General features: G+C 39.1%; 3 protein-coding genes, 2 non-coding genes and 2 pseudogenes across 5 annotated transcripts; all 7 read right to left on the reverse strand.

Annotated features, from left to right (window-relative positions):
- Positions 1 to 663: 663 nt before the first annotated feature.
- LOC116199715 lies at positions 664 to 2,337 on the reverse strand. Its single transcript, XM_031530179.1, has one exon. It carries the CDS (start codon positions 1,864 to 1,866, stop codon positions 832 to 834), a length of 1,035 nt encoding a protein of 344 aa, XP_031386039.1. The 5' UTR covers positions 1,867 to 2,337; the 3' UTR covers positions 664 to 831.
- A 1,385-nt stretch (positions 2,338 to 3,722) lies between these two features.
- Positions 3,723 to 3,918, reverse strand: LOC116202120. The gene has a single exon (XR_004156002.1). It is a non-coding gene; the product is annotated as a U2 spliceosomal RNA (small nuclear RNA).
- Positions 3,919 to 7,428: 3,510 nt separating this feature from the next.
- LOC116202143 lies at positions 7,429 to 7,634 on the reverse strand (annotated as a pseudogene).
- A 3,431-nt stretch (positions 7,635 to 11,065) lies between these two features.
- On the reverse strand, positions 11,066 to 11,260 carry LOC116202131. The gene has a single exon (XR_004156011.1). It is a non-coding gene; the product is annotated as a U2 spliceosomal RNA (small nuclear RNA).
- A 1,793-nt stretch (positions 11,261 to 13,053) lies between these two features.
- On the reverse strand, positions 13,054 to 13,208 carry LOC116202099 (annotated as a pseudogene).
- Positions 13,209 to 15,541: 2,333 nt separating this feature from the next.
- Positions 15,542 to 18,042, reverse strand: LOC116200842. The gene is made up of 2 exons (XM_031531773.1): positions 16,723 to 18,042; positions 15,542 to 16,023 (listed from the first exon to the last, which is right to left on the reverse strand). Exons 1-2 carry the CDS (start codon positions 17,198 to 17,200, stop codon positions 15,974 to 15,976), a joined length of 528 nt encoding a protein of 175 aa, XP_031387633.1. The 5' UTR covers positions 17,201 to 18,042; the 3' UTR covers positions 15,542 to 15,973.
- Positions 18,043 to 21,844: 3,802 nt separating this feature from the next.
- Positions 21,845 to 24,438, reverse strand: LOC116199591 (magnesium-dependent phosphatase 1-like). The gene is made up of 4 exons (XM_031530007.1): positions 24,183 to 24,438; positions 22,820 to 22,991; positions 22,288 to 22,404; positions 21,845 to 22,174 (listed from the first exon to the last, which is right to left on the reverse strand). The coding sequence occupies exons 1-4, from the start codon at positions 24,296 to 24,298 to the stop codon at positions 22,064 to 22,066; spliced, it is 516 nt and encodes a 171-aa protein (XP_031385867.1). The 5' UTR covers positions 24,299 to 24,438; the 3' UTR covers positions 21,845 to 22,063.
- Between the last annotated feature and the right edge of the window lie 304 nt (positions 24,439 to 24,742).

Genomic DNA, 24,742 nt, shown 5'->3' on the forward strand with positions numbered 1-24,742 from the left:
CTTTTGGAGATGCGACCCACTTCGGGGGCCCTCTTGACCGCCACCAGTCCTTTCCCACTCCCGGAAGGCCAAAACATGAGGACCGTCTTTGTCCTCCCGCCCCGCTCACTCTCACCATCTCAGCCATCACCATTTGCCTCTTTACTAATCCACTTACTTTGATCAAGTTCGGGAGGAGGGCGTGGAGGGCTGCTTACTGGCCATTGATCTGCATCCTCCGCCTCCTTTCAGCCTCGCTGTTCTTCCTTGCAGCGAGCACCTTGACTTCCTTCTTCATTCGGTACCATGAGCTCTGTTGGTGGAGAAGAAATTTAAGGTTTACCTTTTAAACCAACAGAAGGCCATTGCCAAGGTGATAAATATATTGGTAAATCAATGAGCCAAAGACAACTGCCGTGAGTGTACCTGTTCCAATCAGATCAAAGGTGATTTTGGACCTCATTACATACAGACTTTTGTGTTTTTTAGAGTATTAATGGTTGCTTACCAAGAACTTTCTAGGAAAGATCTTGTTCATGCGTAATATCGAGCCCCCCATTAATGTGACAAATACAGTTAAAACTGTTTCACGGGATGAATCGAACTATACCTCCATTAACAATGTAGCTATGTCAATGATATATTAGATACGCGTCGACTAGATACTTGGAAACAACTCATAAATAACCTCAAAAAAACATTAGGTGCATTGATCATTTTAGCTTCACAAGCTTTCTGTGCACATCCTAAAGCTTCATGACCATCCTTTACCCCAATGAACAAAGAGATGCCCATTTTCTATACATCTAACTATCTGCAGCTCTGCTTTCTCTTTAACCTGTCCACATGAAATCAAAGAACCATCTGACTGCCGCTGAAACATTCGACAAAAATGTCATCGCCCTCGAATGTGAACTTGAAGTCATCCTCAAAGCCATCACCATCGCCATCTTTAACCTCCGAAACAATCCCATCGGCATCATTGTTAGTTTGCGGTTGTGGGGCTAGAATTGGATTTCCAACTCCTCTTCCCATCATCTTCTTTGTGGTTTTAGCTGTAGTCTTCACCCTCATCTTCCTCGGCCTTTGCTCATCCTTTGGGACTTCGACTCTCACCGCCCCTCCAGCCCCATTAGAACCTCCAAGGCCGCCTTGTCGTCGTACTACTTCTTCTTCCATTGATGGTACCTTCACAAAAGGGGCGTCGCCCGACTTTTCGGCTTCCAACACGTCGGGATTCAACTGATACTGGAGGTGGAAGCCTGCCAGGCGACAACAATACCCCTCCTCCACGCGGCCGTCCGCACCCACGATTGTGATGATTTCCGGCAGCGGCCCGTCGACAGCAACAGCGTGGAAAGCCCTCCGGCAGCTCTGGCACCGGAGGCAGCGGTCCTTGTACGTAATCTTGTAGACGAAGATGTAGTAGCAGTACGGACAGACGGTGTTGAACGTCGCCGGCGGGGCCACCTCCGCATCGTACTTGGCCTTCGCCGCCGGGTCGGAGAGGACGCGATATGCGTTCACGACGAGCCCTACCGCGTACTCGGCGAAAGGGAACTTGTTCTTGGTCGGGTCCAGGAGGTGGACGAGCCTAGCAAACTGGGCCCGCACGACCTCAGGACGCGAGGTGGCCCGCACCTGGAGGATGGAGTACCAGTCGCGGTGACCGTGACGGAGGCGTTTCTCTGAGGCGAGGAGGACGTCGACGATAGCGAGTGCCTGGACGGGACCGGGGTGACGCGGATCAGAGTGGTGGACGGTGAGCGCGTGCATGCGGCAGCCGGCGAGGTCGTAGGCGCCGAGCAGGTCGGCGCAGTGAAGGAGGACGGTGGTCATCGGGGCAACACCCACCAGCTCCGGCTGCGGCTGCGGCTGCCACTCCATTGACGGAATTCTTGGGCTCTTATTGTCACCGACGATTGCAAAATCCGGGTAGTTTTGGCATTTAGTTGGATGAATTTTGATTGGACGAAAATGGGTGCGGGACTTTGAAGAATTACGAACGTGTCCTGGAAGGATTCAGCCTTCAGTACACACGAGCTGTAGACAAGAGTTTGTTGATGAGATGGACGGTGAGGATGCAAGGGGAGATGAGACTTGGGGAAGAAGGTGGTGGGGGTGGTTTGGGAATTAACTTGGGGCTCGGAGGCGGTTTATTCGATTCGTGAAAACAGAAAATCGACTGGGATCTTTTTCACAAAATTTGAGGGAGATTTGTTTCTCAAATTTTGGATTTTTTTCTTTTTTGCTGGATATTTCTCCTTTTCTTTTCTTTTTTAAATTATTTTTAAAATCATAAGAAGGAGGTCTATAAGCCGAGATAATGTAAATATTGAAAACAAATAAAAAGACATCAAAATGCGAGGATTTCACTGACGAAAAATCTACAACTTTACTTATACACTAAGTCCCCTTCCTCATGTATCTCTATCCAAATCAGCAACTTTACTCATACACTATTTCAATTCCTCACGTTTCTCTTCATTTCATCGTGAAACATTATGTAAAATCGAAAGACATGCGAATGTATCTATTTTTCTCTTATTCTTTCATTGAAAGAACAAAACTTGATTTGTGCTTATTAAGAAGTCCTAGCTAATGTCTTGCTTAATCCCTGGAATGTTGCTTGGGATATTAGGCCCCCTTTGAATTGAGAGTTATCTAATTTTAACTTTAACTTTAACTTTAACTCAACACACTATACAATAAAAATACATATTTCCCAATTCAAAAATTTTAACTTTAACTTTAACTCAATACACTACACAACAAAAACACATATTTCTCAAGTCAAATTTATAATCACATCTCATTTGTCATTTTCCACAATTAAAATTAAAATCAAAATCAAAGTAATTTTAACTCTGAATCCAAACGGCCTCTAAGAACATTGTCTTAAATATTAAGCTTTTGCTTTCCACTTTTTTGGATTGGCGTTGTACTTGGATTCCATGCTCCTCCAACCCTCATGCGCATGATCTATGCCAATTTGATATTAGATCAAATTCTCTTTCCTTTTGTATATTTGAGGGTTACCCTTGTAACAATGTCCGGAAATAATACTATTCGATGTTTATTCAGAGAAAAAAGAAAAAAAGAAGTAGATAGTCGGTCACAAGTACGTATGAGGAGAAACTTTTATTAGTCCTCATTCATAATATCATTGTGACAAGCATCATCAAAAGTTTTTCTTTAAATTTTTGTGACAAGCATCATTAAGAAACTTTCCAAGAAATTGATCTCCTTTATGATAAAGAATATTTGGAATTTCTATAAATTTCTGGGTGTTATATATCCCATGATAATCCCCTGGCGAAGGACCAAACCAAATAGTAGTGGAGGTTTGAAACTTATAAACAAGGAGGAAGTCTCAAAATTGAAACTAAGAATTTTCGAGATTGATTTTTATTAGTGAGATTTCTCATACCTTTTTATTTTCATGGTTTCCATCATTTCATTTCATATGGTGTATAAACATGTCATTCATTACAATCATCTGCTAAGAAAACACCAATAAAATTATTGCATAAATTGATTGTCCACAGAGGTAGTCTGAGCCTGTATTTGACTTTACTATAGCATATTTTCTCGCGCCACGTTTTGAAATAGCAGCGTAAAGAAAATTGCTCGATTTGATTGTTGCTGTTTTTTATTGATGTCCACACATTGCTATTTCCTAAAACTGCACAAATTATGTCGGTCCTTGTATTAAAGAGGGCATAAAGTTGCGACTAGGTTTGGTGGGGTGCGCCGGGCCCAGGCTGTAGTGCAACGCTTGGGCGACGCATGAGAACCCCAATAGCAAGCTACTGTTATTGGCCCTCCCCTTAAAAAAATTAATTTAATATCATGTGAATCGATGACCCACGTATCAGATATTAAACTGATAAGAACAGATACTACACTTGATCTTAGCCAAAAGGCCGAGAAAGGTATGAGCTGAACAGAATCAGAAACTCCATTTTATATGCGCACCAGGGAGAGGCACGCGTTATAGGCAGTCGATGTGGGACAAGTTTTCCTGATAGTGTTACATGTGACAGAGAAGAAACAGAGGTGCATTAGGTGGAACCCTCCAATATGACATTTTCTTAATCAATATCAATATAAGATTTAAGATTAAAACTAAATATCTTTTGGGCAAATTTATTAAATTATTCAAATCCCTTAAAAATATCTATAATTGACGGGAATCAGCCCCATCCTGCTTAAATCCAGGTATCTTTTACTTGGGAAAGAAACTAAAATAAACACTGAAAATTAGTTTTACATAATTTATCTTGGAAAATTTATTTTTTTAGTCCACTATCTTTGAATTTATTTTTTTAATCCATTTACTTTTTTCTTTATTTCATCCATTAGATTTGCTGACTTCTATGTTTATTCCTTCTCCCTTTATTTTTCGTTTTTGTACTATACCTTGATTACTTTTATGTTTCTATTCATTTATTCAAATTTTTTATTAGAGAAAAATCAAATTTATGTCCTTAACTGTAGTTGCTTTTTTTATTTCATCCTAATTCTCTTTTTTCTTTTAGAGTCATGCATTATCTTTGTCTTAGTATTATTCCTTAATTTTCCGATTATAAATGCTAACATAATATTTTAAAGAAAAAATTATTTTCATGAAAATCGAACCATTAATTTATTCATTAAAAAATTATGGAAGTTGGAGAGGGAAAGAGGACGAGCTGGGGTTCAATCTCCAAAACTATTGCGCGAACAAGGTCGCTGGCAGCCTTCCATTACGTCCCTTCTTTTTTGTGAAAACAAAAATTCCATTATGTCCCTCCTTTTATGATGGAAGAGTGAGGTTGTTGCGATGGTGGCCAATTTAGGGCCATAGCACTTCGGTCCCTCTTCACTTTGTAAAGAGAGAAGGCGGTCGACATCTTCACCTAGGCATTCAGCATTTGCCCTTCATTACCCACGTTCTCCCTATGCAGTCTCCCACCTTTATCTTTTTTCGTTTTAATTTTTCATTTATTTTGTAATTTTTGTATTTTTGTATTTTTAATTTTTTTGTAATTTTTTATTGTAAAAAATGTCAAATTGCATATTCATGGGAAAATTAAATGCGATAAATCTAACGAACAAAATATTTAACATGGAGGACAACATTGAGAGAGAGAGAATTAGGACACAATTGAAAAAGTTATAACAGTTGGCTACCAATACTTATTTTTTTCCTAATAGAAAATTTGATTAATGGATGGAAATAGAAAGAAAAACCATAGATACAGTATAATAATAAATAAAAATAATAGGAAAAAGATTAAAACATAAAGTAAGAAAAACTACCATATGAAAAGTAAAAGAAATTGAGAAATTGACTAAAACATAAAAGCGTCTAAAAAATAGTGGGTTAAAAGTATAGTCTTTTTATTTATATCTTTTATACCTATTTACTTTTTGAAATGTTTCCTTCTAGTTTTATTAATTTTCCAAAATCATTGTTCATAATCAAATTGTTAACGACCATCAAGTCAGAACTAATCAAATTGTTCGTGATCGAGAAATGAAAGTTATATAATGTTGATGATCAAGTTGGCCCAAAATTAATGTAGAGGACCAAAACTGAGAAGTACCAAGAAGCTGAGGAACACTTACATCGGTGATAGTCAATAAGGAGAAGTGAAGCATAAGTCCCATAAGTTTGGACTTATTTGAGATTCAGTCCTATAAATTTCATTTTGGAATTTTCAATTATATATATTTGCTCCGTAAAACACTTTTGATTTTATCCGTTAACCGCCATTAGGGATAAACTAATTGTCCACGTGACAATTTTCTATTGATCAAAAACTTTTTTAAAAAAATTAAATTTCAATTAATTATTATTTCTAATAATAAAAATATTCAAGAAAAAAATTGAAAGGGAGCGGTGGGGGCCTCGATTCAAACACAAATTTATGAAACCACAATCCCCCCTCCCCCCAACAATTGGGATCGCTGGTGACCACAATGGCCATTGGCGACCCCAATCGGGGGGTACTTGGCTCAGATCGTGGCCTCACCTGGTGGAATCGAGCGAACATCTGATTTGGGGATTTTCTTGATTTCGGAGAATGGGGCATCGATCCCAGTCACCATCACCCCGATTAGGGTCACCGACGATCACTGTGGTCACCGGCAACCCCAATCGTGGGGGTGGTTCCCTATCGCTTGCCACCGCCCCCTTTCGAAATTATTTTAAATTTTGATTTTCCTATTTTTAAAGTTTTCAGGTAATAGAAAATTACCACGTGAACTTGTATTTTAATTTCTGAATTTATTTTTACGATTTTCTAACATTTTAATTTTCAGCCAATAGAAAATTGCCACGTGGATAATTAACAGCTACCTATGACAGATTTAACAATGTAAAATCTCCGTCGGCATATCCCTAATAGCGGTTAACGGATAGGACCAAAAGTATTTTACGAAACAAACACATAGAATTGAGAATTCCAAAATAAAACTTATAGGAGTGAAGTCCAAAAAAATTTAAACATAAAGGAATTCTGGTTCACCTGACTCTGGTTAATAACATTGAAACATCTAATATGACCATAGACAGGTTTATGCTCTATCAAATGATAGACAGTTGAAGAGGGGATTCGGTTCATTGGTCATTGGAACTCGGACATAGTTTGGAATCGAGATATTTTTGGTACAATTCTTATTCACTATAATTCCTATGTCCTCTTATTATTATTTTTTGAATCTTATTAGATTCTTGAGCTTTCTCTATTTAAAAAATAAATAAAAGGATGTGTATTTATATACATAATACTTTGCGTAAAGTTAGTGCTTTGTAAGATTAGAGCTCGAAAAGATTAAACTCGGTCTGATAGGGTGCACTAGGACCATGTTTGCAATGCAACGCACAGACAATACTCAAGGATCCTACCACATATCAGATACTGATTAAATAGGACATGTACTACGCTTAATCTCTTAGACAAAAGAGCCAAGAAACTTGCATCATGTCCTTGTCTCGTTTCTATCCAACTTAGTTAGGAAAATGCCTTGGGATAAGCAGACGATCAGTTCTTATTATCTAAATTACAATAGCGTTTCGTTTTAATCTGAACGAAAACACGTGTCAGTAAACATCGGAACGTTAATTTGTCAATTACCATTCTCAATCGGGTTTCATCATTACGACTAGATGTTAGGATAAACCCTCTCCCAATAATTTGCTTCCAGTGGAATTTCTACTTTTCTTTTTCATGCCCTAAAGTTCATGGGAAAAAGCTAAAGGCATTGTAAGATATGCAGGCGATGATGACGTGCCTCTGATTCGCTACAAGAACATGTTACTGCTCCCATTTGACAATTACAGCCTTATCCGATCGAAACAAGATCATTGTATGCTTAAGTCGATCGAAACAAGACAAACCCAGGTTTTGTCAAATGTTTAGCACAGGCGTTGGACATCTACGTACGATCTAACTTAGCGCACTCGCTATCAGAAAATGTTGAGTGCTCCAATTTGACAATTTCCAAGCTTATTCGATTGATTCTTTAGCAAGCTAAAGATTGATTCTCCAAAAAAAAAAGAAGAAGAAGAAATTAATATCATGTGGGTCGATGACTCACGTATCGGATATTAAACTGATAATAACCGATTCTACACCTGATCTTTGCCCAAAGGCCGAAAAAGGCATGAGTTGAGCTGAATCAAAAACCCGATTTTATACTTGCACCTGGGAGAAGTACTTGTCATAGGTAGTCGACGTGGGACAAGTTGTCTTATTAGTGTTACATGTGCCAGAGAATAAAGAGAGGTGCATTAGGTGGACCCCTCCAATATGACATTTTTCATAATAAAAAAAAAGAAAAAAAAGTGAGATTGAATTTCTTACTCAAATCTCTAATTATTTAACGCCAAATCAACTTCTCAAATCATAACATCAAAAAAAAAAACTTCTCGAATCCAAATATCGTAATCTTTTAATGAATATGTCATACATTTTGAAAATGTTAATGAACATTAAGTCAGAGTTAGTGAAAGGATATTAGAAAAGTTAGATATATAGAGTTTAGTAACTAAATTAGGTATTATTTAATTTGATTTAGTTTTGTAACTCACTCTCAACTAATTGAGATTCAAAAAGTTAAGGAGATAAAAGATAAAAATGGTCGGGAAATAATGTGAGAAAATTTGAAAAATAAGATAAAAAAATAATGATTGTGTTGTTAAATTGAAAAAAAAGTGTTGAAATTAAGAAAAAAAGTATTAAATAGTTGAGAGAATTGAATAATAATAATAATAAAATAATAAAAGATTAAGAACAAAATTCTAATTTGTTGCCTTCATCTTTCTCTTCGTCCTGCACAGCATCAGTTCTTCTTCATCTTCCTCGAAAACCTAATTGGCTTCTCCACTTCCTTCACCGTCTCGTCTCCTCCCTCTTTCGCCTCACTAGTCTCCCCAACTTCCTCGAATCCCCCTCCTCCTTTGCCTCCTACCCCGACTTCTCCCCTCCTACCCTAACGGCCCCTACTTCCTTGCCTCCTCATTTGAGCTGTCTTCCGCCCTAGAGCTGCGTCGTCTGCTGCTGAGTGACAGCTCCTTAAACGAGTCGAGCCTGAGCTTGTCTCAGAAGTTGAGGCTTGCACAAGCTTGAGCCCGAGCTCACGGATTACTAAATGAGCCCAACTTGAGCTTGGTAGGCTCGAGCTCGGCTCGGCTCATTTATACTATTTATAATCATTTATTAGTTATTTTGAATTTTTCTTTTATTGTATTGGACTTGGATCCTCCTTTATAATTGAAAAAATGATAAAAGACAATTGAAGAAGGGGTTAAGTATATCGGTACAAGTCTGCTACTTACTTTTTCCCTAATAGAAAATTTGATTAATGATGGAAACAGAAAATACAGGACCGAAAACAAAATTGTAAAAATTAAAACAAAAAAGTAAGCAAAACTATCGGATAAAACGAAAAAGAAAAAGGAAAATTGATAAAACTCAAAAGCGTCTAAAAATAGTGGGTTAAACATATAATTTTTCATTTATCTTTTATACAGATTTACTATTTGAAATGTTTGCTTCTACTGTTATTGATTTTCAAAAATCACTGTTCATGTTGCACGTAATCAAATTGTTAACTACCATCAAGTCAGAACTAATGGAAGGATCAAGATACGAAAGTTATATAATGTTGATAATCAAGTTGGCCCTAAATTAATGTGGAGGACCAAAACTTAGAAGTAACAAGAAGTTGAGGACCAATGGCATTGGTGATAGTTAATAATATTGAAACATCTGATCTGGTCATAGAAAAGTTTATGCTCTTTCGAATGATAAAGTTAGTCCTGATAAAAAAGATAATGATAAAAGACAATTGAAGAAGGGGTTTGGTACATTGGAACTCCACCAAAATTCGGAATCAGGAGATTTTCTATACAATTCTCGTCCATGATAATTCATGTCCTGTTTTTTTTTTATCCCTATTAAATTGATAAGCTTCCTTTAAAAAGAAAAAAAAAAAGAATGCGCTTTTATACACATAATATTTTGCCTAAAGTTAGTGCTTTGTAAGATAAAAGCTCAAAAGACTAAACTTGGTTTGATAGGGCGACAATACTCGAGGATCCCACCACGCATCAGATATTAATTAATTAGGACATGGATTAAGCTTGACCTTAGCCAAAAGAGCCAAGAATAGAAACTAATGGTTTGGATCATGTCCTTCTCTTTTTTCGAGTCCAACTTACTTAGGGAACGTCTACTGATAAGCATTTTCTTTTTCTTGAAAGGTAATGTCATTCCACAATAAAAGAACAGTACAATAGGAGAAAATGCACAAGAGAAAGATTACAAGAATGGGAAACGTGCAGGTCTTCCGGACAATTACTAAAGAAAATATACGTGTTAAACACATTAGATGAGCAAAATTCAAAGGAAGGGGTCCATCCTTCGCCGTAATCCTGATTCTCGATCTCCTACAACCATTTGATACAGACGCCAATGAAAATTAGAAATGTGATCATCAGTTTAGTCCATAAATCCGTATCGAATTTTACTTCTTTGTGGTATTTGGAAGGAGTCACAAAATAGTAGTACAGTAAGGGGTTTTGAACTGGTATCCGAGCTGAGCAACTCTTCACAGAGCCATCCCAACGAGATTAGAACAAAGTCTACAACCAAACTGATAAGCAAAGTACGATTAGTTCTAATTAATTGCATTGTTTCGTTTTAGTCGATCTATAGAATAAAAACATGTTTCAGTTTCAGTAGATTGAACTTCGGGACGTCGATTGTCAGTTACCATTGTCGTTCGGGGTTTCGTCTTTAAGACAAGAAGTTAGGATAAGCATTTACTTGATAATTTGCTTCCGGTGGGATTTCTGCCTTCTTGTTCATTCTCTAAGGTTTCTGGAGAAAGATAAGGGCACTGTAAGAGATGCAGATGCTGATGTGCCTCTGATTTGCTATCAGAACATGTCGACTGATCCTACTTGACAGTTCCCAACCTTTAGTCGATCAAAACAAGATTATTGTTTGCTTAGGTCGATCGAAACAAGATAGTTTCGACACAGGTGTTGTCTAATGTTTAGCACAATTGTTGGACATCTATGATCTCACTCGGGGCAGTCGCTATCAGAAAATGTTAAACAAGACCATTGTCAGCGTGGGTGTTGTCAAATGTTTAGCATAGTCCTTGGATGTCGAATTTAGGGCATGACATCTAACTCAATCCATAATACAGGCAAGAAAAAAAAGAAACAGTTTTTTTCTTTTCTTTTTTTAGTTCAACTGTGTCATAAAACTGAACTTGTGTCTGATTACACCTTAGTTAAATAAGTCCATAAACTATGGTAGTTAATGGTTTAATATACTTAATCAATAAATCAAAAACCATTTAATGAATAAGTAACAAAAACTTGACTTGTATATTATTTCACTTCTTCATACTCTTTACCCTCTCGCAAAAGATCTTTACCATCCTTATCATTCCTCCTCTTTTTATACATTTATTTCCGTAATTGACTCTCGCAAAAGATCTTTACCATCCTTATCATGCCTCCTCTTTTTATAAATTTATCAGACACTATCTCAACGACCAATCAAATCTTAGACTACATTTGATGGGGTGCGCCAGGCCCGAGCAATAGTGCAACACCTGGGCAACACACGAGGGCCCCAGTAGCAAGCTACTGTGGTGGACCCTCCCCTAGAAAAATTAATTTAATATCATGTGAGCCGATGGCCCACGTATCAGATATTAAACTGATAAGAACAGATACTACACTTGATCTTAGCCAAAAGGCCGAGAAAGGTATGAGTTGAGTTAAATCAGAAACTCAATTTTATATGCGCGCATGGGAGAGGTGCATGTTGTAGGCAGCCGATGTGGGACGAATTTTCATATTAGTATTACATATGCTAGAGAATGAAGAGGTGCATTTGGTGGACCCCTCCAATATGACATTTTCCTAATCAAAATAAGATTGAATTTTTTATGTGCGTATTTACTCGAAATCCATTAAAAATATCTATGAGTAGCGCAAAATCAACGCCTTAAATCCAAATATGCTTAATTATCTTTTCATTCAGAGAGGAACGAAAAATGTTAAATAATTTTTCCCTTATTCAAAAAATATTGTTCACTTCAGGTTGCGCATAATGAAAATGTTAATGACCATTAATTAAAGATAATGGAAGGATCGAGAATTAATAATGTTAAGGAACAAATTGGCCCAGAAAAAAAAATGGAGCACCAAAACTAAGAAGTGACAAGAAGTTGATTGACTGGTTTGTGCTCTATCAGATGATAAAAGACAATTGAGAAAGGGGTCGAGTAAATTGGTACTAGACCTTAGATTTGGATTTACGAGATCATGGTATAATTCCCATTCGTGAGATTTCAGGATCCTTTTACCTTCTAGTTTTTATATATGTATTAGATCTATAAGCCTCCGCATGAAAGGAAAATAAATTAAAGGATGTGTGTTTATGTACAGGTAATTGACATTTTACCTAAAAGTAGTGCTTTGATAAAAACTCCAAGAGACTAAACTCGGTTTGATAGGGTGAAATTGGCCCATGGTGCAGTGCAACACATGGACAATATATATTCAGACGTTAACTAAACTATTTAGAACACGTATTTTACTTTACCTTAGCCAAAAGATTGGGAAACTTACGATGATTTAGGCCATGTATCTGGTCTCACTTCGTATTCAACCTAGCTCGGACATGCCTACTGATAAGGAGACGAATGACTTCTCGATCCAAATGGCATGGTTATCTCACTTCGGTCTATAGAGGAACATGTGTCGGTACAACATCGAACATCGGACAGTCAATTATCAATTTATCAATCTCAGTTTTCGTCTTTATGACTAGAAAATAGGATAGACATTCACTTGGTAGTTTATTCCAGTTGCTTTAGAGCTGCAGGTCTCATTTGTTCCGGCATGAATCTCGGTATTTAAAAGTTCAATTAGACCCCGACTAATCCAATCGAGTTAGGTCAGCCCACTAAGGGGTAAAATTCTTCTAGCATAAATTTTCTGCATTCATAAGGACTCAAACTTGAGACTTTGTTTAAGCGGAACAAGTGCCGAATCACTTGACGTAATATATGGTGGTAGCAAACCAGCAACTTTAACAAAATGATAACACAACAAAGTTCGGTACTGGTGAAATGCAGAGGCAAAGATCGAGCAGTGTCATCATCAACCAGGTCTACTATGGACGCAGCTCAATGTTATAACTGGACTACTTTCGATGTTCATATGACTGGAAAGACTGCAAATTAAGGTTATAAGGTGTCCCAACAAATTTTAAGATGAAACTCGTCTTGATATTTAAGATCGAGTTCTTAAGAAAAATTAGGAAGGTAAGAGTTCTCAAGAAATGTTACAAAAGTTGTAGACGATTTGGTCCTACTGGGTCTCGCTAATCTGAACATGTTCAGTGAACCCGTCATACTATTCCCCAGCTTAGTTGATTAAACAAGATCAGTATCTAATCTAGGGCATGACATCTGACTCGATTTAAACAATCACACTAGTTTAAGGATATCATGAAATTGATTAAGCGCACGACTCGAGTCTTAGACTAGATTTGGTGGGGGTGTGCTAGGCCCAGGCTGTAGTGCAACGCCATGGCGACGCAAGAGGACCCCAGTGGCAAGCTACTGTGACGGACCCTATCCTAGGTAGATATTAAACTCATGAAAACATATACTACATTTGATCTTAGCCAATAGGCCGAGAAAGGTATGAGTTGGAACTGAATCGGAAACCCAATTTTATATGAGGGCTGGGGAAAGGTTCTTGTCACGGGCAGTACGTGCGGGACAAGCTTGCCAGACAAGGAATAAATTAGGTGGAACCCCCCACCACGACATTTCCTAATCATAAATAAGATTGAATTGCTTTGCGCAAGTTGCGCATATATATCGTCTCTTTTCGATCAGGTTATAGAGATGCAAATACAAAATCGGAATAAGACGGCCCCTAACGATGTCGTTTGCCTTTACAATTGAGACTTTTTATTGCAGGTTTTGAGACGAAAACATATTTAATAACAAGTCGAGATGCGTAAGTCGAGTCCCGTTCGAGAAATCATTATTATCTGATAAAACTTTTTTCAGGTGATAAATGGGAATTCTCGAAATGCCACTTTATTACATTTTTCTAATATCATCAAATTCCACAAAAATCAAAATAACAAACGGAGATATATATATATATATATATACACATTATGTAGTTTTTGACTATCACGACTGGGGACGAGAGTGCAATGCAGACAGGCGATACGTAGGGACACATAACGCTTTTTCTTCGGATTGGATTGGAAAGAATCAAAAGCGATCGCTGGTGACATTATTACTTAGATTTGAATCGACCAAGCATATCTAAGGTTGATTTTTAGTCAATTAGAGCTAAGTATAAATTCAAAAACCGGCTGATTTCCTGGCGGCGTCAACTGGGAACTACCTAATTCCACGACAAGACATGCATAATCTTTAATCTAATATATGCTCGCGACCCCTTCCGTATCCTAAATTTCCACCTTCTTCTTCCCACCAAAACTTAGAAGCTTCTCGTCTCTAGCTTCTCTGCCTCCTTTGCGACAATATCCCTGCCTTCCGCGTCAAAAGGTTGTAACTCTAGTTCTATGATCGAGCGAACCGCCGCTTGCAAAATCGACCTTTTTTTGCTTGCCTTTTTAGTCGAATTTCTGCAGGTCTCAGCTCCCCTTTTATAATCGTTGGTTCGAACCATTCAGATATTCCGACTAATTTGATTTGATTGTCCTGATTAATAATCGATGGTTTGAACCAATAAAAAAAGTCTAGTCGATGATTTGACTATCTAGGGATTGGATTTGTTTAGAAATTGATCTGATTGATTAGATCTTGAGTTTTGACCTGTGAATGGTTCCCGTGCCAAGTATCGATTCAAGACTTCTTTTGACTCTGCTCCTTTCCTTCTACACAGTTGCAGCTTCATATGGTTTGCGACTTGGCTCCACTTTCCAACTTTGTCTGGGACCATATAAAGTCTAGTTATAAGAGGTTGGAAACAAATATACAACAATTGAAATAATCTCTGTAACTGTATTTGTATTCATTGATTGTGCTTCATCACTTTGCTTTTTTCTTTACAGTGATCTCGGTAATCTGCTATATTTTTTTGTTCTTGTAATATTCTCTTGAATATTTTATCATGTACTCATTTTTATTATCAATGATTCAATGGACAATCATTGATTGATGAGCCAAAAAAGCATTCCTTCCTTCCATTTGCTGATCAGATCTAAGACAGAGCTTAGGAGTCGATCGATTCACGGTGTTCTTTCTTTCCGCCTATTACTGCCAAAAGAAACCCCCACGCGTCGGAATCACTCCCCGCCCACAAAGATTGGTTTCTTCACCATTGGGTTGTTAATAAAGAGTGTGGTCGATGGCCCCACATGTGGTCCTTGCGAGAAATGCAACTCTCCATTCAGATATATTGTCGTGTGGAGTCCATAAAACTTAATACTTTTATATTTTTCTTAATATTTAATTGAAACTAATACATGCCCCTCCGATATTTTCTCGCCCGGTGCTTCCGATAACACTGGGACCCTCCTTCCTCTCCGATGAATGACATGAATGGACTCATCATTCTCAAGAGGCCAGCCATTAAAACAATGTCTGATTCAAAAGAACACAAAAGAAAATTTACCACTAGTGTAAAAAACCTTTTCAAAGTCGAAAAATACAATTCATGCCATTCTGAGTGGTTCGGAATATTATAATCAGTAAGGTTTTCGGTGAGCAAGTCGGGGTTCCATGTATGCAGGTGCTCAGATCTATTACTATGTATATAACATTAATACGAGTCGTCCAACAAGAATGATTGGACTCGAAGTGAAGCACGTCAAGTTGTGGACACTGAGAATGGGAACAAAACAGGCAACTCTGTCATGCATTCTGATCGGAATCTCAGCCTAATAATACAACGATGGCGCCAGACACAGACAATGCAATGAAAATAAAGGATCATCATTCATCAATGGCAGCCTGGAACAGTACAGCGAAAGGAGGACAGCAAGAGGAATTAGTTGGGTGGAACGATATACTATATTAACAGACGATAGAGGATTACATTTCACAGGTTCAAAGGTTTCGGAATTTCGGAACAGACAGCGAAATAATTTACACCAGAAAGAAGCCAAACCTTAGCATATTATAGTCATATACGCCTATTTATAGAGTCATATTCACAAGCATACTGACCCATATATCATACCCAGTACAAGGGATTCCGCTATATTAAGATCAGTGACGTCGAGCAAAATCTAAGTTGATGTTAATGCTCCCAAAACTCGTGTAGAATGTGGACCCAACTGGTGATCTTGAACTTCTTCTCAGCTTTTCTTGATTATTTCTTCATTTGAGAGCGCACTAACCCTCTTATTCGAAATGGTTGAGAAGTGAAGAAGGTGATTCGGGGAATAGCGACTTGGGCAAGAGCTTGCAGCTTCATGTTTCAGCAGTTCTGGAGAGAAGACAGCCATTGCTCGATGTAATTGTTGCCCTCTGCGCACAAGATATGAAAAAAGCTTGAATCAAAATCTCTGAGATTGATGGAAGTTGTTCAAAGTAAACGAAAGAATCCATAGCGCCTCATGCCAAATAACAGCAGACTAAGACAAACTGATCAAGAGTATAAATCTATTCTATTTCAGCTCATTCCACTATTAAAAGGTCATGAAGAATTTTGAACCTTGATATGCATTTTATACTCACCTACAAACAGATAAGAGCAGAGAAGCAGTTATCAGATAGATCCTATCACAACCGAGAACCCGTTTGTATGCAAAATTATGGCATGAAAAGCTTGCTAAACAACCCTATGCCCGAAATAGTCTACTTGTGGTAAAGGACGGAACCAATTCGCCTGTGTCATCTCCAAGTTGATCGATATTATTTTGTTTCATAAAATATTTTTAACCTCAAAATCCCTCGAGGAACAAACTCTAAACTTAGGTGAACCTTGCAGAACGAATCCTCGAGAACCATGAAAAAGATGAACTGCAACAATTGCATAACTACGAAGAACAAAATCAGTTCGACTTGCTGAACAAATTCATGGTATCAAACAAGCCAATTCACATATTCTTTTCAAGTAAAGCAGCAGGACATGATATGTGTCACCCAAAAAGGAAACTAAATCGTCCATCAATTCCAAAGAATCAAACTCAAAATAGCAGGTTTTGCAAGAGAAAGGGCCCTCACCAGCATCAAACTCATCGGGAAGATTCTTAATGACGCTCAATAACTGCTTACTTGAGTCCTCCACCAGTTCTTTGCTGCCAGGTCTGTAGCAAGGAACAAGCACAGCAAAGCTATTATCTTCACCCTCATCATCGCTCAGAAACTCTGTGCCAGGAGGCTCCAACCACCCGATCGACCAATCAGAGTCCTCAGACTCGTCGGAACCCGACAAACAAACTCCATCAGACGGCACTAACACGATATCAAATTCCCTATCAATGTTCCTCCTCTGTTCCCGACTCTGCCACTTCCGCTTCACCTTCCTTGACGAGGAAGCTATCTTCTTCCCCTTCACAAAAGGGAACTTCAAGTTCTCGGGTTCCCTGAACCCGAAGCCAAACTCATTGGTTAAACCTGTGGATGAAGGGCCATTTGAAACCGGCTCTTTCTCTTTAGCACCCCACGTCCACATCGAGAACCGGCTGAAGGAAACCGCCATTTTTCTCGAAAACCCGAGTGGAAAGGAAGGATTTTGATGGGGGAGAGAAAAGGGATTGTAGGATGTTTGCAACTTTCCTGTTGCAGTCAGTGACCACTAATTTAGGAAACTTGATGGATCCATTGAGTCCCCAACATATCAAATTAAGAAATGAGACCCATGAATTGAATTGAATCGAATCGAATCGAATCGAATCCAACAACGAAAGGAACCTGTCAGTTAAAACTCAAATCATTAACTAAGAGGAAGCCCCCAAAGTTCTGAAAAGACCAAAGGATCATGAATCAGTTAAGTCAATGATTGCAAGGGAAGGAAAAAGCTTAGGGATTCCTTCAATTGTCAATGGAGATTAGCACACTATCGGATGTTAATCGAACAAATTGAACATCTCCTCGCTCAAACAACTAGCAGGAAACTTTCCATTTATACAAAGGTTTTAGCACAGAAGATCGACCAGCTTCCGGTAGATCATCGGACTCCCAAAAACCGCTCGTGCCCAAAATCAATGAATTACTCAAGGAAGATCTCAAAGACCTTTTTCCGAAATCAATCGTTTAGAGAGAGCCACGGAGATGATTAAAGAACCCCGTGAACTGGGCAAAAATGGGATGCTCTTCTTCTGCCACGATCTTCAAAAACAAAGATTAAATTGGCCAATTTTTGAGAGATTTTTGCCGGAAAAATCTAAACATTCCGCCGGCAGCCGGAACTTTGGAGTAATCAGAGGAAGATTTTCCGAGAAATCGGAGCCTCAGGCCGCCCGATTGACCATCTCTCCCGCTCTCTTCCCTCTCTCACTCAATCTCCAAGTAAAGTCGTCGTCTTCGTAAAATCAAATGACAAACCGTGTCCGCTTCCGAGGGTTATATAGAGGGAGAGGCAGGGCCGGGCCGATCGTCAATCAAGTTGGAAGCATCCAATGGCTCAGATCGCGTCGCACTGATCTGTACAGTACAGTGCGGCGCGTCGTATTATCGTACGGCCCAATCAAGCGGAAACAATGAAAGGACTCGACCTCGAGCAAGTTGTTGTCAAAAAGATTAGTTGAAGGGTTAACTTCGTATTAATCCCACCAGATGAAGTGTGTTTCACGAAGTCGCGGTGCTGAATTATTGTTTCATCCCGACCGACTACACGTGCTAATTTGGAGTCATATTTACTGATTAAATAAATAATTCGAGCCGATAAAACTGACGTATTTTCTTATTTGCTCGAAACGATAAGTTGGGAAGATATTTTTATTGTAAAATTAGATATACAATACATGAGGGGTATTTCGTGAGAGCCACCGGAGTTGAATCCAACAATTACTTTCGTCGTATACTGAAGGAGATGGTTTCTCACGCTTTCAAAGAACAGCGGAATTAATTAACAGACATTCATTGATATGTCAATCTCAATTGTGTAACTATCTATGGTATGGTCCACCAGTTGCGTTGGGGCATCTAAATTAGATTAGTTTATGTTGATTTGGAGAAGGCAGAGCGGTATCACCAGCACGGTGATCTAGTAATTAAGTATCAAGCACTCCACTTGAATATCACGAGTTCGAATCTCATTGAGAACGTAGAGTTCACCACTATATGGGTGTATTATATAATGGCAGTGACCGACCCATAATACTTGATCCAGTGGGCCTTAGACTTAATTTACTAGTATGTTAGTGAGGCTGCGGTGATCAAGTTAGGTTAAAATCTCAGCGAGGTATGACGAACGGAACATTCTGTGGTGATTAAATTTCCTTAATTGGAACAGTAATAACTTGATCTAGCCTTTTATTCGGCTAAAAAAAGAGAAAAGGCAGAGTGGTTCAATTTAGCTGACGTGGCGGTTTTCCAGCCCAATCATTGCATGCGTGCATCTCAAGTGGTCGACACGTGTGAAGGATGTCAGCCGTTGGAACATAGAATTCCACAAATTATATTTTTAAATGCTTTTATTTAATTTATAAAATCGGGAATCAAAGGTAAGCCATTGCATGAATGCTTTCCCTTTCTTAAAAAAAAAATTATATATATATATATATATATATATATATAAAGAAAAGGGGGAGCCATTGCTTTGATTATAGAGTCTATGGGCTTTGATGACCTCCATGGACATCGACTGATACTAATGAGATTGGCTCTTGAAAGAATACTCGTTTACGGTGCCGGAGTCGGGCTATCAGGAAGCTGAGGACCATTTGATGAGGAATCTTCCGTTTGTTGTGTTGTCACTATTCCTCATCCAATGGTCGTGAATCTTTCTCATACGGTCCAATCCATAAATTTTAAGCGTTTAATGCATGTTAATTGAACACGTTTTAAATTATTATTTTTAAGGTTATTGTCACTATTGGATATCAATTCTCGTTTGAGGAGAGGGAATTAGTACTGTTTATCACAAATTTCTTTATTCAAAGCTACAAACGTTGAGACTTCTTATCAGCCACTTCTCCTGGCGAAAGGTTAAGACCCCATAAGACATAAAAGATAAGGTCGAAAACAACATCACATCTGCACAACTCGAGCTCTTTTTCCTTATGCATCTTAATATTATCGAATCTTTGTGCACAAACATTTTTTTTAATGCACGATTTTGATAGGGACGCTTTTTTCTTTTGTACGCGCAAGTGCCAATCTAGCACCTTTACCTTTGAATGGCTAGGAATTTCTTCCCTCCGTTTACGACATGAATGCGGAGTCTCGACATTGTAGATAAGTCTTAAAGATTTACATATATATATATATATCGTAGATACAGGCATCTAAAGATGGAATCCCATGTAAGGGAGACCTCTTTTCTCCATTCTTTCAAATCAAATACGACTTTCAAATATTCCATCGCCAAGATGCTTAAGCTAGTTATCCATCAGTGCCACGGAGATATATGGAAAATAAAAATCTCACACAAGTGTACTTCCATATTCTTTTTCAGAAACATCAAATGTAAGGCCTAGGAAACTATTAAGAAATTACCAGAGTGACTTCCGATAGCTTTCAAACAGAAAATCGCATCATTGTTCTCCACAAGCCGTATATCACGAGTGCACATTTAGGATAGTACCACTGAAAGTTCTGTGCTACCATAATCTATGAACTGGTTTGAAGAAAGTAGAGTAAACTAACATTTTAGTCCCTAACGTTTGGACCGGCCATCAATTTCGTCCTCAACGTTTCATGGCCATCAAATACACCCCAAACGTTAGCCTTATGTCCGCCAATTTGGCCCTTGCCGTCAACTCACCGTTAATTAAATACTAAAAATAAAAGAAAATACAATTTTTTTTTTTGGAAAAATTCAAAACCAGATGGGGGCCAATCTAAATCGGATAGTAGATGTTCATCAGCTGCACATCGGAGATATACAATATTCGAGAAAGTGAGCTCGAGTTTCACGCCATAGCAGAATTTGTACCAAGCTTGGCCTTGCCGTTGGAATGCATCTGTTTTGGAACCCAACTTCACACGCGCCATTGCCAATTCTTGGAAACGAGCCAGCAGACAAAACAACAGCATGAGCTCACACAAGTCGAGAAAGAAGACTTTGGAGATCAACCCCGACAATGGCACGTAAGGATGAACATCGACGAGGATGCAGGGGAGGCTAATGCGGACATGCCACATCAGGGTTTCAAGCATGGGGAGGAAGTCGGGTGAAGGAGGAGACATCCGGACCTGAACCCGATCATTCAACCCGGCTCGTGAAACCCAAAAGCTCCCACCCCGAATCGGTTCTGTTCGGGTCTGGATGTCTCCTCCTTCACCCGACTCCCTCCTCATGCCCGAAACCCTAGTGCTGCTCCTCTCTTCCACGCAACTCAGCGCCGCCCTTGCCTGTATACCCATTGAGAAACTGCCGAGACAGATCAGATCTATATCTTAGCGGCGCCCCACCAACAAACAGCGCCAGGGGAATCCGGAATCAATCTTGCTTAATTCCTCCACCCAGAATCGTGTAATATCAGGAGCTTGGAGGTTTCAATAGAGGAAGTTGAAGTGAAGATGCTCGACAGAGGTTCCCAGTGGGGCTGTGCTCAAAGGGCTAGAGGAGAGACAGTGCCGCATCTCAAAATGGAGGAAGTCGTCGGAGCGGTAAGGAAGGAAGGCTGCATCGAGGTCTGAGCTCAGGGAGGCTTGCGGGTTCGTATCGTCCTTGCCACGAGCAGTGGAGGGAGGAAGAGCTGAGCTGGGGTGGTCTCGGTGGCCTGCTGATCGGAAAATGCTTTTGAAGGGTAGCGGCAGCTTGAGGATGGGAAGGAGGAGGAGATGGAGGGGTCTGTTTGTTTGGCTCCTTGCACCGAAGACGATGAATTTGGTCCTCCTCTTGAGGTAGCGGCCAAGCCTCCTCCCTCCTTGGCCTTTTTTTCAGATTTACAAAAGAGAGTTGTACCTCTAATTTTTTATTAGCATTTAATTAACACAGTTAACGGTAAGTTGATGGAAGGGCCAAATTGATGGAGAGAAGGCCAACGTCCCAGGTGTATTTGATGGCCATAAAACGTTGAGGACGAAATTGATGGCCGGTCCAAACGTTAGGGACTAAAATGTTAGTTTACTCAAGAAAGTAAAACCAAGGAGAACTAATACCCTCGCAATATTCCAATGAAGATGAAATACACTCGAATAATAGCGTAAGTGGTGATATCTTGAGCAAAGGAAGAAACATAGAATGAGAATTATTTCAATTTTATAATCTTTGATCAAATCTGGGTAGTTAATCAGGCAGGTGCCCAATATTTGTAGTATACATACTTCTATTGAAATGTATAGTAAAGGTGCAAGAATCGATGAAACAACATATTTGATGGGAACCTGGACCGGTTACCAACTTAGTCATAGAAGGGATTTCGGATCACGCCCATTTCAGCTGAAAGCTGCGTTAAGTCCAAGAGCTTGAGCTTTTCTCCGCAAATTTCTTCAGGCCCTGTCTTAAGGCGCCAAGAGTTACCCCGCGATGCACCAATATGCTTGTCACGCCCATTTTTGTAATCTGTATGTCAAGATTATATAGATTAGGAAGTCTGGTTGAGATGTCTTACAACTGTAAGCGGGGAAACACAGCTAAAAGTAGTATAGTCAGAAGTAGACAGGACAAAACTCAACTGCTTGAATGTTCCTGTCCTCATCATCAAAGAACAGCATTGAGCTGAAGGGCACCCCAGTTTTCCTATGTATTCTTTGGAAATGATCTGTCTTATGAGTCCAGCTCGAATATATTTCCTGCAAAATAGCTGGAGAGGATCAGAGATTCGTAATCATAATAAGCTATAACTTACTCTACCCAACAAAAAGAAAATTGCAGTATGACTATAGAGTCATGTACTATTGGGATGAAAGAACTAAACCGTAGAAATGTGATCTACAAATCAATTAGTTTCAAGCATGGACAGCTATCAATGACGAAATTCATCGCAGAAATAAGGGAATCATTAAGTCGAACAAAGAAGGATGCAACTAGACAGCCGTCTGCCCCCATGGAAATCCTGTGACTGCAAATTGCTTCCAAATAAAGTTCATGTGCATGAATCACATAAAATTACCAAAGTGGTAAGTGAACCCTCCAAGCTAAACAATTAACATCTCTATGAGTTGAAAGAGGAAACACAAAATAAGGATAAGAATACAGATTTCTCACCTGGGCAACAAACATGGATTGGATTCCCAATTTATCAAGAAATGTTTTGGCTATATCAGGAGTTGGCGAACGTGAAGCAATGGCCACATCAATACCCTTGTCCTTTAGTGCTTGCAATATGCCCATAGCATGTGGATATAGATAGGGCATCTCATCCTCATAGCAGCACTCGCTGTACATAAAATGGGGAAAGTATAGGTATCAAGTACAAATAGTTTTCTATTTGTATGATTAAGTTCTCTACGGCCATTTTCACCCGAATAAGAAACATACAAATGCAAAGGAAGAAATTAATATAACAATTTTTGGCTGTTTCAGAGCAAGTTCCACTCAGTCTCTCCTCCAAAGATACTAGAAAAATTGAAACCCCATTAAACTTAGACCAGCAATCCTAGAATAGAAAAGTAAAATCTTCCATTGTAATACATCAGCCCATCATTGCAAAAAAAAAAAAAAAAACCCTTATGCACATAGACATATCGAGTACGTGTATAAGTACAAGAAATATATCAAATACCCGTGTATTTTGCTTCTTCAACAAGGAATGGTCAAATCATTAAATTACTGTTAGCAAACTATCTGCAAGATGGATTCAGGACTCGATGGAATAAGCATGAATAGAGCACTTCAAATAAAAGCTCCCAATGCTAAAATAATAGCAGTTAAAGCCTAAGCACAAAGCAGCAGGCTACAACAAGAATCACTTTCATCGTTTAGCATAAATGAAATAACCATACATGATGCAAGCATGTACCAAAAGGAGTGTGATATCCATATCAAGCAGCCCCATCTTACATGATTATCATATTTCCACAAGATTTTATGCCAATGTCCCGCAAAAGGCAACAATTTCCTTGACACATTGTAAATACTCAAACAAAGCAGCCACATTTACAAGAACCAATCTTTCCGATAAGCCAGAAAAGAAGATTTTCTCTGTTTTCATCAACTAATATCAAAACGGATTTGCTTTCAGCTCACAATTTAATAAAGACCTATCCCCAATGCATTCTTTCCGAGTTTTGCATGATCCACAAAGAGAAAGCGCAGCATAAGATTCATCATCAAAGAGAAAACACAGCATAAGATTCATCATCAATCTCATGAACCAACTCAATTTCCACTGAGGTTTGTTGCTTTTTGCCAGTATTAACAACCGACCATTGGATATAAAGAACAGATTTTTAGGGAGCAAAACATCATCAAACTTTCATTTGGTAACAAGCTAAGACACAGCCAACAGATGATAGCTCACGGTCAACAATGACAGAGCATTAGTTCAACTCAGCTGTATTGATTCAGCAGATAGGAGCAGAGAAAGGGGGGTCAATGGAAACGGAGATGGCATTGGTGTTGTAATTACCAGTAGAAGGGCCAGAAAGTGCAGTCGAGATCGAAGACGACGAGGCGGGGAAGCTTCTGGGAATCCTCGATGATCTGAGCCGCCTCCTTCTTCACCTTCTCCAGCTCCTCCCCCATTTCTCGTCCGTCCGTCGGTCCTCACCGTGCTCCGATGAACCCGACTCAGATGACAAACGACGTGGATACTCGCGTTTTGTTCGTCCAGGGATGTGGAAAGCCCGCCAAATAGCTCTTCGACACGTGCGCCTAAACTCGATCGCTCCCTCAGTGAGCCGAGCGCATGCACCCTCCCTGACATCATGGGTTCCAGACAGTCATGGTCCCACCCATGGCCAGTAAAGATAGCAAGGACCGGGACCATGGAATAATTCTCCCTAAAATTGGCCCACCGTGAGTTACTTTTCTTTTTTTTCAATATTGGTATCACATCAAATTTTATAAATTGAAAAGAATACAAAGCTGGGTGAAGTGAATTGATACGCAAGGGTTGGTTTTTGTGTGGCAGCACGGTGGCACTGGAATCTGTAATGTTAAATGACACGATTTTCTCGTCCGATCGAT

The sequence above is a fragment of the Punica granatum genome, chromosome 3, assembly GCF_007655135.1.
Source record: "Punica granatum isolate Tunisia-2019 chromosome 3, ASM765513v2, whole genome shotgun sequence".
NCBI classification, from domain to species: Eukaryota; Viridiplantae; Streptophyta; class Magnoliopsida; order Myrtales; family Lythraceae; genus Punica; species Punica granatum.